The sequence below is a fragment of the Pleurodeles waltl genome, chromosome 12 (genome assembly GCF_031143425.1).
Source record: "Pleurodeles waltl isolate 20211129_DDA chromosome 12, aPleWal1.hap1.20221129, whole genome shotgun sequence".
NCBI classification, from domain to species: Eukaryota; Metazoa; Chordata; class Amphibia; order Caudata; family Salamandridae; genus Pleurodeles; species Pleurodeles waltl.
In genome coordinates, this window is record NC_090451.1 from 534,220,936 (window position 1) to 534,235,039 (window position 14,104).

General features: G+C 47.8%; 1 protein-coding gene across 1 annotated transcript in view; it reads left to right on the top strand.

Annotated features, from left to right (window-relative positions):
- The window catches only part of AARS1 (alanyl-tRNA synthetase 1), a 328,287-nt gene that overhangs the window by 300,080 nt on the left and 14,103 nt on the right, over positions 1-14,104 (top strand). The window contains exon 20 of the mRNA XM_069217537.1: positions 607-720. Coding sequence (XP_069073638.1) covers positions 607-720 — 114 coding nt within the window. The remainder of the gene's footprint in view (positions 1-606; positions 721-14,104) is intronic.

Below are 14,104 nucleotides of genomic sequence, written 5' to 3' on the forward strand. Positions count from 1 at the left end.
CGAAACTTAAAAAATAAATGTAATTCAATTGTTTGAATTCCTGTCTTTGGGGGGACCTTAACACACATATTCCACCGAGGAAGCATTCAGTGTCAACGTGAGTTTTAAATGTTTTCTGGGTTTACAGCTTATTGTGTTGAACTTTTACGTGTGACACTGCAACTTCCTAGCGCACATACTGAAAATAAACTAAGGTGGTGTCTATATCCATATGCATTGTATGTATCAGGGAATGCAGCTCTGCAACTGAAAACAAACTGTAATATTCCAAACCTGACGCTGGATGGCAGGAAACTGCAAACCATATGAATCTGCAACACAGCAAGCTTCAGAATCAGCTTATGCTTTAGCAACCACCCCGACTGCCTTGTAACCCCTAACTGCTCCAGGAACCCAGAGAAAAGGTCACTCAGTAGGTATCTGTTCACTTCATAAACATCCTGTGGTTTGTCTTGCCAGCAATAGCAGAATAATGTGTGGATAAATGAAAGATGGACATCCTTCTTGTTACTCCTCTGGTGACATAAACCGAGGCTCGCTCCAAGTTGGATATGTTGTAGGTGTGTCTGTGTAATCATCACTGAAATGCTCTTTTCCCCCCGACAGGCTCTAAATGAGTCCCTGAAGCTGCTGAAGACTCACTCTCCTCAGACTGCTGCAATGCTCTTCACCGTCGACATGGACGCTGGGAAGATCACATGCTTATGCCAAGTACCACAGGTAAAGTCCTCTGCTGATCATATACCCTATGTCCATTGAGTTATCCAATGTGTAGTCCTCGACCATCTCACAGTGTAACCAAGGCTACTTCCTTGCTGACCAGCTGCACCATAAACTCCCTTTTTCTCTGTCAGCTGTCGCTCCCCAGAGCTGTGGAACAGAGGGTCACCCTGTGGCAAAAATACCACAGTATACCACAAACTAAACAGGAGAAACACAAGTGACGGAAATCACACCTCTGTACACAAAAACAATTCAGGCAAAGTTCAGCAATACATATTTTGCACAAATCGTTAACACGTGGATGCTGATGGTGACCTGAGAAGAATCAGATGTGAACGGTCTGAATACCGGAGGTCTGCCTAAATGTGTGAAAAAAGTGTGTAATGGGTTGACACCATATTTGACACTGTTCGACGAATCTACTCACAACGTTGCAGACCTCTAGCAAAGCTAAGATTCAGCATGTCAAGTTGTATGCAGATGGAGTGGAGATAAAAAAAATAAAAAACTTACACCTCCATTGTAGCAAAAACCTCTGACCAGGGTTGCCATGAAAGTAGACAATCACTCAGAAAACACGCATTCTTTGATCTGGTACAAAAAAGTAATGTCTTCTTAGAGATTTTGTGTCAAAGGTAGGCATCAAAGACGTACATTTTAGAGACACTTTCACAGCTGGAAACTGTCGTTTGACAAATTTGCTCAAAAGTAGATTTTTAAGCGTATTCTTTGTATTTTTACATTCAAGCTGATCCATGAAGGCCAGGTACAGTTAAGTGGGGAGAGAAGAAGGTTAAAAAAATCGATTAATTTGCTATAAACTGTGGCAGTCATTGAGCACATTTTAGGTTTCATTTGGTATGCACAGTTTCATCCATATCCGCAAAAAGAGGGATGGGGAAAAACATACGCATGCAATAACACCTTCGGTGCAGTTTAATGAATCTGCAACAACGTTTCCAGTCTGCTGAAAAGTTGAAGCCAGTGCAGGAATCCCAGGTTTGATGCAGATCCGATGGATCAAAACTAAAGGCGGAGGTTAAAAACCTTTGGTTTGCAAATAACTCTGGAGCCATTTAATGGATTTGCATATATGTTGATCAAACACTTGCAAAGTACTGTATGTGGCAGGGTTTCACCACAAGCACAGTCTGGTGCGGAAGGCCACCTACCAGGTCAGGCGATTCATGCAACCCCAGCTGTGCACACGCGAAGGCCATTTGTGGCAGGAATTAGAGGGACATGTGGGCCCAGAACCTGGCCCTGCATCCAACCCCCTTCAGCAGTGCACAGCAGTGGCTAGACACCTTAGCTGTGGCCCTATGTCCCACTGCTAATTTTCCCGTTAAAAAAGATAAAAATACTGAAAAAATAAATTTCAAGTATATCTACGGTTCAGATAGTACAAGCAATGTAATCTTCACATAGAGGAAAAACCTAAGCAAAAAACAGTAAAACTGAAGTTACGGTTACACATCAAAAGTTGTCTTCCGCTACAGAAACTAAATTCTCACCCCACCATCAAAACCATAACTTGCCCTTAAATAGGCTTTGTGCTCTCACAATATTTATACCAATGAACAAATGGACTTGAAAACAAAATTTCAGTAACAAATAACACATAAACTAGCAAGGAAATTAAATTGTATCTATATCAAAGGTAAGGTCTTTCTCATCTGTGAGGAGACGGTTTTGGGGATAAATTATGATTTTGATGGTGGGGCGCGAGTGGTGGGTTGTGCAGCAGATCATAACTGATTAATTTCAGGAGTTTTAAAATTTTAATATGGAACCATAAGGCTTGTGATCCTTCCGTGCTGACCAGAGCCGCATACAATTGCTTCACAGCGATTGTTCGAGAGCCAGCTCCTTGACCAACGTGCACCTAGCTGGATTCCTCAGGGCCAGACCTGTGGACTTAATGACTTCAAGAACAACACCATGTCGCTGGCATCCACTAAGTAAACGTTTTCATGTTGCATCAGCAGTCTTCTTTCACTGCTTTGCGACTTAGTAAGACCGTGGATGCCCATTCAGTGGTGACCCTGGACATCTCAGGTTGTATGTTGTAGAATGACTGTGGTTGAGGGGAATTGAAAGCACATCCTTTCAGATGCTCACCAGCACATTCTGTGTAATATTTTTCTGTTGCACAAGGATGGGGAGGAAGAGGGGGCTTAGGGGTGAAAGCCACAAGGTGTCGTCCTCAGAAGTTACCAACGCAGAGGAAGAAGTTGTGGAACAGTTACCCTGTAAACCCTTGTTGCTCAAAACAATTACAACTCCTTGGGCTCCATTGGTGTTGTAGGCACGAAAAGGTCAGACGCAGCCTCGCTCTAGAAAGAGCCCCTTGCCCGAGGCAGAGCACTGCTACCACAGTAGCCAGTCATCGGGCCCAGAGTCGGGACCTAAGAAGCACCAGTCTTCTGTTTCGCTGTCACCAGCAGGAATAACCCAGCCTCCCATGCCCTGGTTGATGTCCACATAAAGATGTTGAGTTGTAGCAACCATCAATGTGTTCGAGGCTCAGACTGGCCACCTTCCGAGCAGAGGTTGATGTCAGAACAACCACCCCTGCAGGCTTTGAGGCTGGTTCTTGAAGGATCCTCAACACAGAGAAACAAACAGTATGGAGGCATCCATCGTACTGCTGCTGCTGCACAAAGTCCTCGATGGAGAAGAAAGTCTTCTTCAATCCTGCAGTGAGGAAGGTTCTCATCCTCGCTCCCAGAGCCTGCACATAGGCTTTTCCATGTTCCCAAAAAGCGTAGTGTAGTTTTTCACGATTAGACGCCCCTTGACAACTCCCACACCTCTTGCATGTGGTGGAAGAGGATGATATCCCAGTGGAAACGCTGTCTAATACAGGAAAGGATAGTACACTACATTCCTATGTTATGGGGCATGCTGAAAATCGCCACTGGCAATTTAAAGGAGTCTGTTAAGGACAAGGTTTCGACCCCTTGGGTAGAAAGAAGATTCAAGGTGTCCCTTCATGACCCAGTCTACATCTGGGGTCAATTACCACCCAGTTCCTTTTTGGTACATACCGCACACAAACGGGACTCAATGCAGGCAACAAGGGGCACACTTCAACCCAAAAAGTAGAGAAAGCACATCAAAACTTTTGGCATGTGATGGTGCTAACCACCACTCATTCCTGCATTGCCAACTCTATAGGCCTTGAAGAAGCTCTTCAAGAAGAGAGCCGGTCCCCATCTGACCCCATCCTGCGCCTGTAGAACGCTCCCTGGGATCCCAACCATCCTATACGACTCCTGGGGACTCCTGAGAGAGCCTAGCGCCGGCCCGAGATGTGAGGGCGAGATGGTAACTGGGAGACTGCCTCGGTGGAACCGTGCGTCCACACAAGATTGCTGCTGCCTCCTGTCCTTCAGTGTGTGAGGTGCCGTGGGCTGGGAGAGCTCTCAGTCTGCAGGAGGGAGCCTGGAGGTCCCCTAGTGCTTTTGGGGGGGGGGGGGGGCAGGGTGAAATCCAGACTGGGCCAGAGGCAGTGACCGGAGAAACATGCGGACAGTGAAGCCTGCAGACCGTCCCTGGCCCCTTAGCTGTGGGGGTGGCACTGGGGCCTCTGCAGGCAAGCGGATCCACGGCTGACGGCACGGCAAGGGCAGCCGCTGCCTTGATCAAGTGGTGGTCTCCGACTGGAGCGGCAGGGTCCTCGCCAATAGTGACATTGCTGCTCCCCTCTTAGTGAAAGATCGGTGCTCATGTGAAGAGCTGCATGATGGGGCCGCCGGACCTCTGAGGCCTGTGAGACCCTCTTCAACACAGATGCGGCTGCCTGGAGGAGGATTCGCAGCGACCCGCATCTGCAAATTGGGGGCTGGGAGGGCTCCCCTGGAGGTGGATCCTAGGAGCAGAGGGAACCTGAGGTGTGTAGGAGGTGGGAAGCCACCACCAACGTGGGGATGCCTTCCCTCATCCCATCCAGTTGAAGTGGAGGTGAGCACCATCACAGAGAGTCATTACAGAGTCCATGATGGGAGACCCGGCCGGGGCCCCCCTGCTGGATCTGCTGTGTAGGCCTGTGGTTGGAGCCCTACAGACAGGCACAGCTTTGAGAATTGATCTGGAACCAGAGGAGACCATTCAGAAGCAGGCATGGTTAAGAGCTCCAAAAAACGTGATGTGGACTTGGCGATCAGCGGTGGGTGGCTCAGTGCCTGATTGGTTGGTGCAGGATGGGCCCTCTAATTCGGGACTGGCTCACCCTGTTTCCACTCTTCAAGACGTATTGCAGCCTCTAGAGAGGCCCTGGAGTTGAAAATTGACGCACTGAGTACAGACCTGGGTCTCTTACGAGATGACCACTGGTGCCTGACGGAGCGAGTATCTGTTACGGAGAGGGGACTCTCTTGCATGAAAACCCTTGAGGCCAGGGCGGAGGATGCTGAAAACAGGGCCGCCACAACATCAGAGTGGTGGGCCTGCCGGAGAGGGTGGAAGGAAGCAATGTGGTGCATTATTTGGAATCCTGGATTAGGCACGAGGGGGCACCTGAGGGTCTCTCTCTTTTTTTGCGCTGAGTCCGTCCTCTTCCCCCGGGTGACCATCCTCAATCAGTGGTGGCGAGACTGCTGCATTTCAGAGACTGGGACCATATCCACCAGCAGGCCCTCAAAGGAGCACCTCATAAAGAAGAACTATAAAGTGGTGATTTTCCCAGACTTTTCAAAGGAGGTGCAGCACCAGTGGGTGGCCTTCAATGAGGTGAAAAAGAAACTGCGGGAACTGGGAGTGGAGTACTCCATGCAGTTCCCCGCCAGACTCGGAGTGGTCACAAGGACTGGAGTACAATATTTCATCATTCCTCAGAAGGCTTGGTTTTGGGCGCAATGTTAACCCAGACCGGGAACCAGTGGAGAATTGATTTCCCAGAGGCCCTGGTGCCACCTGTGGTCCCGGCAGTGGAGGGGCCCCATGTTCACTGGTTCCACCATGATGACTGAGGCCCAGCAAGAACAGAGGAGGGCGGTAGAGGCGGTGGCTTCTATCAGCAGGGTGCAGCCGGCGGAGCATATTCCCCCACTCCATCCCGAGAGAGTGAAGACTGATCAGACTCTGAGAGTGACTCCAATGAATCACTCTTCTCCAGTGTGTGCTTACTGGTAGTGACCCATCCCCCCCCCCACCCTCCCCAGACGTCTGGTGAGCTGATAAGATATGTTTTCCCCAGGAAAAGGCCCAGATATCCTTTGGGCGAGAGCACGGTCGATTGTTATAGTTCATGGGGACAGCAGCCAACCCCTCAACAGCATAATCTTTCTCCCCGAGTTTGAGTGGTGCAGGCATTCATGAGGCGAGACATTGTTTAAAGTTGGGTGGGGACAGGTGCCTCAGGAACCAGAAGCTGCTTGGCGTCATCTCCCTGAAAGTTTGTTCATGACTGGAACTGGTTACTGGTATGCGGTTTGGATGGGTGGGAGGTTTCTCCCTGTCCTGAGGTGTGGGATTTGGGTTAAATGGTTGAAAAGTTGTTCGGGGTTGATGGAATCACCCACTGGGTCAGGGATCAGAGAGTTGGCTAATATTTGGATGCTGGGTGGAGCAGTGGTCTACTACCCGGTTGTACTGTGGTGGGATAGCCCCCTAAATGGACAAACAGTGACTTGCTTATGGCTCAGACATTATTATAAGATAATATCCTGGAATGTTTTGGGCATTCACACCTTGACTAAGCATTATAAGGTATTTCTGTAGGAGGCTGGCCTGGTTTGTAGTGGGTACCTTGTGTACTTACACCTTATACCAGGTCCAGTTATGCCTTATTAGTGACATGTAGTAGTGTTCTAGCAGCGTAGGCTGATCGAGGTAGCTGTAGCAGAGCAGCTTAGGCTGAACTATGAGAACTGCAAAGCTCTTGCAATATCACTATAGTTACACAGTACTTATACACAAGTAAAGACAATACTCAGTGTTGCCAAAAATAAAGGTAGTTTATTTGGGTGACACAAGGCCTAACATATCTTAGAGGCAATGCTCCTTCTGGAGGTAAGTATTATACACAATATATATACTAGATACCAAAATATGGTAAGTAGTTAGACATAGGATAGTGCAAACAATAGGAAATGCTATAGAATGCAATAGGAGAAAATAGGTCTAGGGGCAACACAAACCATATACTAAGAAAGTGGAATCCAAATCACAAATCCCCCCCCCCCCAGACAAGTGTAGTGTGTAGAGAATCGCTGGGAGAGTAAGAAAACCACAAAGGTGAGTAAAATACCCCACCCCAAAGCCAAGGAAAGTAAAATACTGCAAGTTTCCTTAGAACACACTACAAGTTGTGATTAGTTATTGCAAGAACCAAGCAAGACTGCAAACAACAAATGGTTGTTCCTGGACCTGAAGACCTGCAAAGAGAGGAGACCAAGTCCAGAAGTCGGAGAAGGTTCCAGGAAGGACAGGAGCCCCTGACAACCTATAAGAGGGTGCAAAAGAAGAGTCCCCGTTGGAAGAAGTCTGCAGAAATGCACCAAAGGAAGATGGCTGTGGGTTCCTGCGTGATGCAATGGATGTCCCACGTGGAGATGTTGGATGCAGGCGAGTTGCGGTGCTGGATTCGTCCAACAAGCCTTGGTTCAAGCAATGTTGCGGATTGCGACAAAGTGGCCCTGCCTGGACCCAGGAAGGACTGGGGGGCCTCAACTCGGGCTGAGGAGGAAGGGGGCACCCAATACTGGAGAGAACCCACAGATGACCAGGCAGCTCCCACTGAGGTCCCAGGACACGCGGGGACAAAATGGTGCAAATTGCAGTTACTGCAGCACAACAAAGGAAGGTCCCACACCTCCGGAGGACAACTCAGTGAGTTGAGCGTCGCAGGAAAGAGTGCTGGGGACCTGGGCCAGGCTGTACACAAAGGATTCTTGCAAATAGTGCACATAGGCCTCAGGAGGTGAAGATGGCGCGGTGCACTGGGGTACTGTCGCCAACTGGGAAGGCAAGCTCTTACCTCCTCCAAATTTGGACAGCAGGACCTTAGGACAGTCTGTGTTGAAGGGGTCCACCACCTGTGTTCCAAGGAGCACTCTTGTCGCCAGGAGAGGAGTCCAAGTGAACTTAGAAGGTGCCTGCAGGAGCAGGAAAGTGAATGTCACTTCACGGGAGATTTATTCGGTCCTTCTGGTGCAGGGTGAAGACGGGTAGTCCCCAGAGCGTGCACACCATGGAAACTGTTGTTGGCTGGAACTGAAGTTGCAGAGGAAAATTAGCACTTCTGGATACTTTGTTGCTGTTACAGCGGTTTCCTTGAGCAGTCTGCTGTCGATCCGAGGCCAGTGAATGAAGTAGTAGTTGCAGAGGATTCCTGATTGAAACTTGCAAGCAGAATCTGAAGAGAGAGACCCTAAATAGCCCTAAGAGGGGGATTGGCTACCTAATAAGGTATGGACCTATCAGGAGGGGTCTCTGACGTCACCTGCTGGCACTGGCCACTCAGAGGCCTGCAGAGTGTCCCCACACCTTGGGAAACAAGATGGCTGAAGTCTGGGACACAATGGAGGAGCTCTGGGCACCACCCCTGGGGTGGTGATGGACAGGGGAGTAGTCACTCCCCTTTCCTTTGCCCATTTTCGTTTGAGAGCAGGGACTGGTGGTCCCTGAACTGGTGTAAACTGGTTTATGCAAGGAGGGCACATCTATGCCCTTCAAAGCAGAGGCTCTGGGAGGCTACCCCCCCCCCTCCCACCCAAGCCTGTAACACCTATTTCCAAAGGGAGAGGGTGTAACACCCTATTCCCAAAGGAAATGCTTTGTTCTGCCTTCCTGGGACTGAGCTGCTCAGACCCCAGGAGGGCAGAACCCTGTCTGTGAGGTGGCAGCAGCTGTAGCTGCAGTGCAAACCTCAGAGAGCTGGTTTGGCAGTACTAGGGGTCCATTGTGGAGCCCCCAGGATGCATGGAATCGGCTCCCCAATACCAGATTTGGAATGGAGGTACAATTCCATGATCTTAGACAACTTACATGGCCATATTCGGGATTACCATTGTGAAGCTATGTATAGGTATTGACCTATATGTAGTGATACTGTGTAATGGCGTCCCCGCACTCTGAAAGTCAGGGGGACTAGTGCAATGGTGCCCTCACACTAAATACCTTTGCACCTAGCCTTCAGTAAGTGAAGGTTAGACATATAGGTGACTTATAAGTTACTTAAGTGCAGTGACAATGGCTGTGAAAGTGTGCGCTGTTTCACGCAGGCTGCAATGGCAGGCCTTTAAAAGGGTTTGTCTGAGCTCCTTATGGGTGGAAAAAGGAATGCTGCAGCCCATAAGTATCTCCTGGAACCCCAATGCCCTGGGTACCTAGGTACCATATACTAGGGACTTATAAGGCGGGGGTCTAGTGTGCCAATTGAAATTGGTAAATGAAGTCACTAGCCTATAGTGACAAATTTAAAAGCAGTGAGAGCGTAAGCACTGAGGTTCTGATTAGCAGAGCCTCAGTGACACAGTTAATCACTACTGATAACACACGCATTAGGCTACAAACTGAGTACTGGGGTCCTGACCAGCAGGATCCCAGTGAGACAGGCAAAAACATACTGACATACAAGGAAAAATGGGGGTACCATGCCAAGAAAGATGGTACTTCCCTACAATTTGCGTATCTGCAGAGGCGGCGGTGGGTATTGCTTTTCTGCAGGAAACGCACATCACTGCCAAGGAAGGCGCAGCACTGCATTGCCGCTGTCGAGGGCACCTTTTTTACACGTTCTCTGCATACACGTGGGGGGACACTAATATGGGTCAGGGCAGGATTGCCCTTCTCACTAGCGCATGCTGAGGTACACCCCGAGGGGCGGAGTGCTTTGCAAAAGTATCTGGGCTGAGGGTAAACTGGTCCAAGACTAATTTATTACCTATTGGAGAAAATGAGACCCCGAGAGATCTTTCTGGGGACTTAGATTATAACTCCATCGCCTACCATACCTGGGTGTAAAAAATAATCATTCTACCCATGATATGTTTGACAGTAATTATGGGAAGGCTCCCGGGACCTTAAAGTCGAGCGTTGCTTTCTGGCAGACTCTTCCCTCACTTGGTGGCAAAACGGGTTGCCTCGTTAAGATGGTAGCCTTATCCCGATTGCTGTATCTGTTCGGGTCCCTCCACTTGTGGGTACCTCAGTCCTATTTCATGGACCTGAATACAATTAGCACTACATTTATATGTGGGGCGGGCGGAGACGGGTGGCGCTTGCTAGGCTTCTACGTCCGGTGCCTCACAGTGGGTTAGCAATCCCAGATTTTGAACTGTATTATCTAGCAGCCAAGTTACAATGGCTGACCAGGTGGCTGGCTGGCCGACGCCATCCGGATGGGCCCACAGATGGGTTCACCCCCAACTCAGTAAACATTACTCAGATTAGTCCACCGAACTGTTGACCCTACTGGACTGCCCTTGCAGGCTCACAAAACCATGCAGAAATGCTGGGGGGAAAGTCATGCGGAAGTCAGGCACTAAAATGCCAAATTACCCCTCACCTTCCTTACGCTACTGAAGGATGGGAATGGTTGGGGTGGACTGGCGACCTGGGCCGCAGCAGGTATCACCAAATTGGGGGAATCTATTCCAGGACGGTGTCCTGGTCCCCTTTGAGACTTTTAGCTAGGAGTTTGGGTTGCCTGGTGACCATCCCCAGGCAGTGGAGGACAGGGAATGCAGAATCGGGTACACACCCCTGTTGCTCTTACGTCCTCCTAAGCAGGGGGGCGGAGGGGGACACCGTGCCAGAGTTTGTGCATTTGCGTTGGACCTGCCTGATATTTTGTTTTGGCCCAATGTTGATAAACTTGATCGTCCACTTACTCTTATCTGCCCATATTCGGAAGAGCACTGAATGGCATTTTATGATAGTGAGTTTGTACTGATTTGCTGTTAGATCAAAATGCCAATAAAATAGGTTTAAAAAAAAAAAAAAAAAAGCTCATCAAGAACCTCCTGGAAGCCCACAGAGAGATGGGACTCGAGTTAGCGGCAGAGGTCAAAGTCATTAGCAACACTAAAATCAAATGTCTGGATGCAGCGGATACCACAACCCGGGCTACCAATACCAGCATCCTACTACGATTGCACACTTGACTCTGAATTTCCAGTCTTTAATTGCAGACACAGTAGCACCTCCCTAAAATGCTTGTTGATGTTTTTGATGTAGAGCTTTTCTTCAGACCTCAAGTGGATGGGATGCTCGAAAAAAATCAAAAAGTACATTGGTCCATAGGTGACATCCAGTCTTCTAAACCTACATCCACCTTTTGTAGAAACCATTCCAGAGTTCAACCAAAAGCTGCAAAAACAGGCCAGAGACAGGCCTTTCATTACACACAGCAGGTAAAGACCGACATACTGGGTGACTACAGGGACAAAGGGTGTGGTAAAGGCAGAGGTTACACTGATCAGGGCACCTCTGTCCCAAATCAGTGACTCCCCAAACCCCTAACACCTCTCCTATTCACACACACAAGGGTTCCCCATCTATCATGCTCACCACCAGTACCTATTCATCATGGTAAGTGGACAGCATTACCAGTTCAAAGCCCTTGGGAGTTACCAAACACAATGTGTCTTCAGAAAGGTTCTGGCGGTCATGTCTGCACTTCTGCACAGGAACATCATTTGTGTATTCCCTATGTAGACAACTGACTTTTCAAGAGCAGATGCAGACAACAATGCCTAATGCACTGAAATCGCAGTGCTGTTGCCGTACAGGCTATGGTTCACCATCAGTGTGAAAAGTGTTACTCCAGCCCTAACAAATGCAACCCTTTTAAGGTTTGATCGTCAGAAGGCAGACCCAAGCATGAGAGAGTGATGGCATTCCAAACACTGCTTCCTTTTTTTTTTTTAGGCAGGACTTTCTTACTGTAAGTGTGGTAATGAAGTTGGGGAGGATGGCAGCACACATTGCCCTAGTACTGCATGCCAGGCTGCACATGTGTCCACTTCAGGAGTGCCTTGTGAGGCAATGATCACACATGGAGGATCCAGTGAGAGGACTTAGTGTTGGTGAGAGCCACAACTTTACAAACACTCTTTTAGTTCAAAAGTACCAGTTCATTCTTCCGGAGTTTTATTTAAGCCCAAGGGGAAAACAATCTGCCTAAAGACAGACAAAAGGGAACCCACTCTCACCAGCAGTCTACATTTATGCAGAATATTTGGCATTTGGGCTGTCTCCAGTAACCTTCAGTTCTTAGCGGATCATTTGCTTTGGTGGACCAAGAATTTGTGGTCCTGCTAAGAAGCAAGCATTGTCAAGTCCATGAATTTGAGGTAAACCCGCAGGTCCTTCTTGAATACTTCTGTCAGTGAGGCACTCTGACCAACAACCTGCTTACCATCCCTGAGAAGCAAAATACCAAAACGTTGCATCCAAATACCTACAACCTCAGTTCATGGGCAATATTCTATTGATGAAATGACTCTGGATATTTACCTTCACCTTTTCTCCTCTCCCACTCATCCCATACGTGGTGAGGAAGATTAGGCAGGTGTTCATGACCCTCGTCCTGGTAGCACCAGCCTGGCCCAGGCAGTCTGCTACTTCTGCTCCTGGAGACAATTCCATGATCTTAGACACCTTACATGGCCATATTCGGGATTACCATTGTGAAGCTATGTATAGGTATTGACCTATATGTAGTGATACCGTGTAATGGCGTCCCCGCACTCAGTGATGTCTACATGTCTAGCTCCTGCTAAGGCCATACCTTCTCACCGAACATCAGAGACAACACAGACACTTGGATCCCAAGCAGCTCAGTCTAGCAATTTGGCAGTTAAGGGCCAAGCATTCAGATTGCTCAGGCCCCCAGAGGAGCGCATGCTCAGTCTCCGCTAGGTGTGCAAGCCCACTGCATGTGCCTGTAAACGTCCAAAGCGTAAGAGCTTTGTCCACTACTGCACTGATAAACACATAGACCCTTTCAAAATCTCTGTTTAAGTAGTATTTTGCTACCTGCCTCATCTCTAAAAGGCTGGGTTAGCTTGCAGTGTTATCGGTCTACATATGACTACAGTCAGGGCATACAAGGAGAGTAGGGAGCCCCCGTCCCTCCTAAAAATTCCTGTCATTTAAGCTTTCATGGAGGGCCTTTAAAAAGTTATACTTTCTAAAAAGCCCACTGCTCCTTCTGAAACATTAAAGTAGTTCTTATATGGCTCAGAGACCCATCTTTTGAACCACTCCATTCGAGAGCTCCAGAGAAGGTGGCCTTCCTAAAAGCACCTCTCTCAGATGCATCAGTGAGCTACTGGATTTAACCAGTAGTCGCTTTTCATTCAGGTTCACAAGAACAGTATGTCCCTTAGGACCAATCCCAAGTTCCTACCAAGGGTGGTGTCAACTTTTCCCGTTAATTTAACTATTGAACTGCCCACCTTCTTCCTGCACTCTAGGTAAAAAGGCTTTAAACACACTAGATTTTAAAAGGTCATTTGTGTAGTACATTTACAGAACTAAGTTCTCGCTTAATACAAAACAACTTTGTAGCCTTTCCTAAACCTCACATGGGACACCCCAGGTCTAAGTTAGCCGCTGCAAAATGGATTATTAAATGGCTAAAAAAACTTATGCCAGAGAGAAGCGTGCATTAACTGTGCCTTCTAGAGAGCATTCCACGTGCGAAAAGGGTGCTATTGTATTTCTAGGCAACATACTTTAGACATGTACACCTGCTACTTGATCAATTCCACAAACTTAAACAAAACACTTCTGTGTGGAAATCCAAGCCGGTCAACCGTCTTTGGTCAAACCAAGTTATATGGTCAAACCATGTTATGAGCCCTTTTCAAACATCTGCATCATCTACTCAGTTGCCATGCCAGTCCTTTGGTTAGAAACTCTTTAGTCTGTGCAGAGGTTGTGTATCTATATCCGCACTTGCTACAAACAGAAAATGTTACTTGCCTTGTAACCTTTTATTTGTAGTCAGATTCAAACTGGTGTTTTGAGAATGGCAGGTTATGGCATGTTTTGTGTATGTTTGTAACGGTAACTGACAAATTTAAGTTGTTTGACAAACTTGAGCTAGAGCATTTAATCGCTTTTAACTGTTTTTTCGTAATTAATTTAATTGTTTTTTATGAATTACTTGCCACCCCCTCTCCTAGAAGGATCTGCTCGGAATTTGATAAATTCTGAAAACATGTCAGAAATGTAGCTTACTGTGGGTTATGTCAAAGGGTAGCAAAATATTTTTAGCAGATGAACAGCTGTTTCAGCCCTCCCTTGAAATCCAACTGCCTGTTTTGCTGGGCCTGCATGAATCGAGAAAAACAAGGGAAGGTACTATCTCTCTGCCAAATAACAGGCATATACATGAGACTATGCCAAAGTTAATAGTAAATCA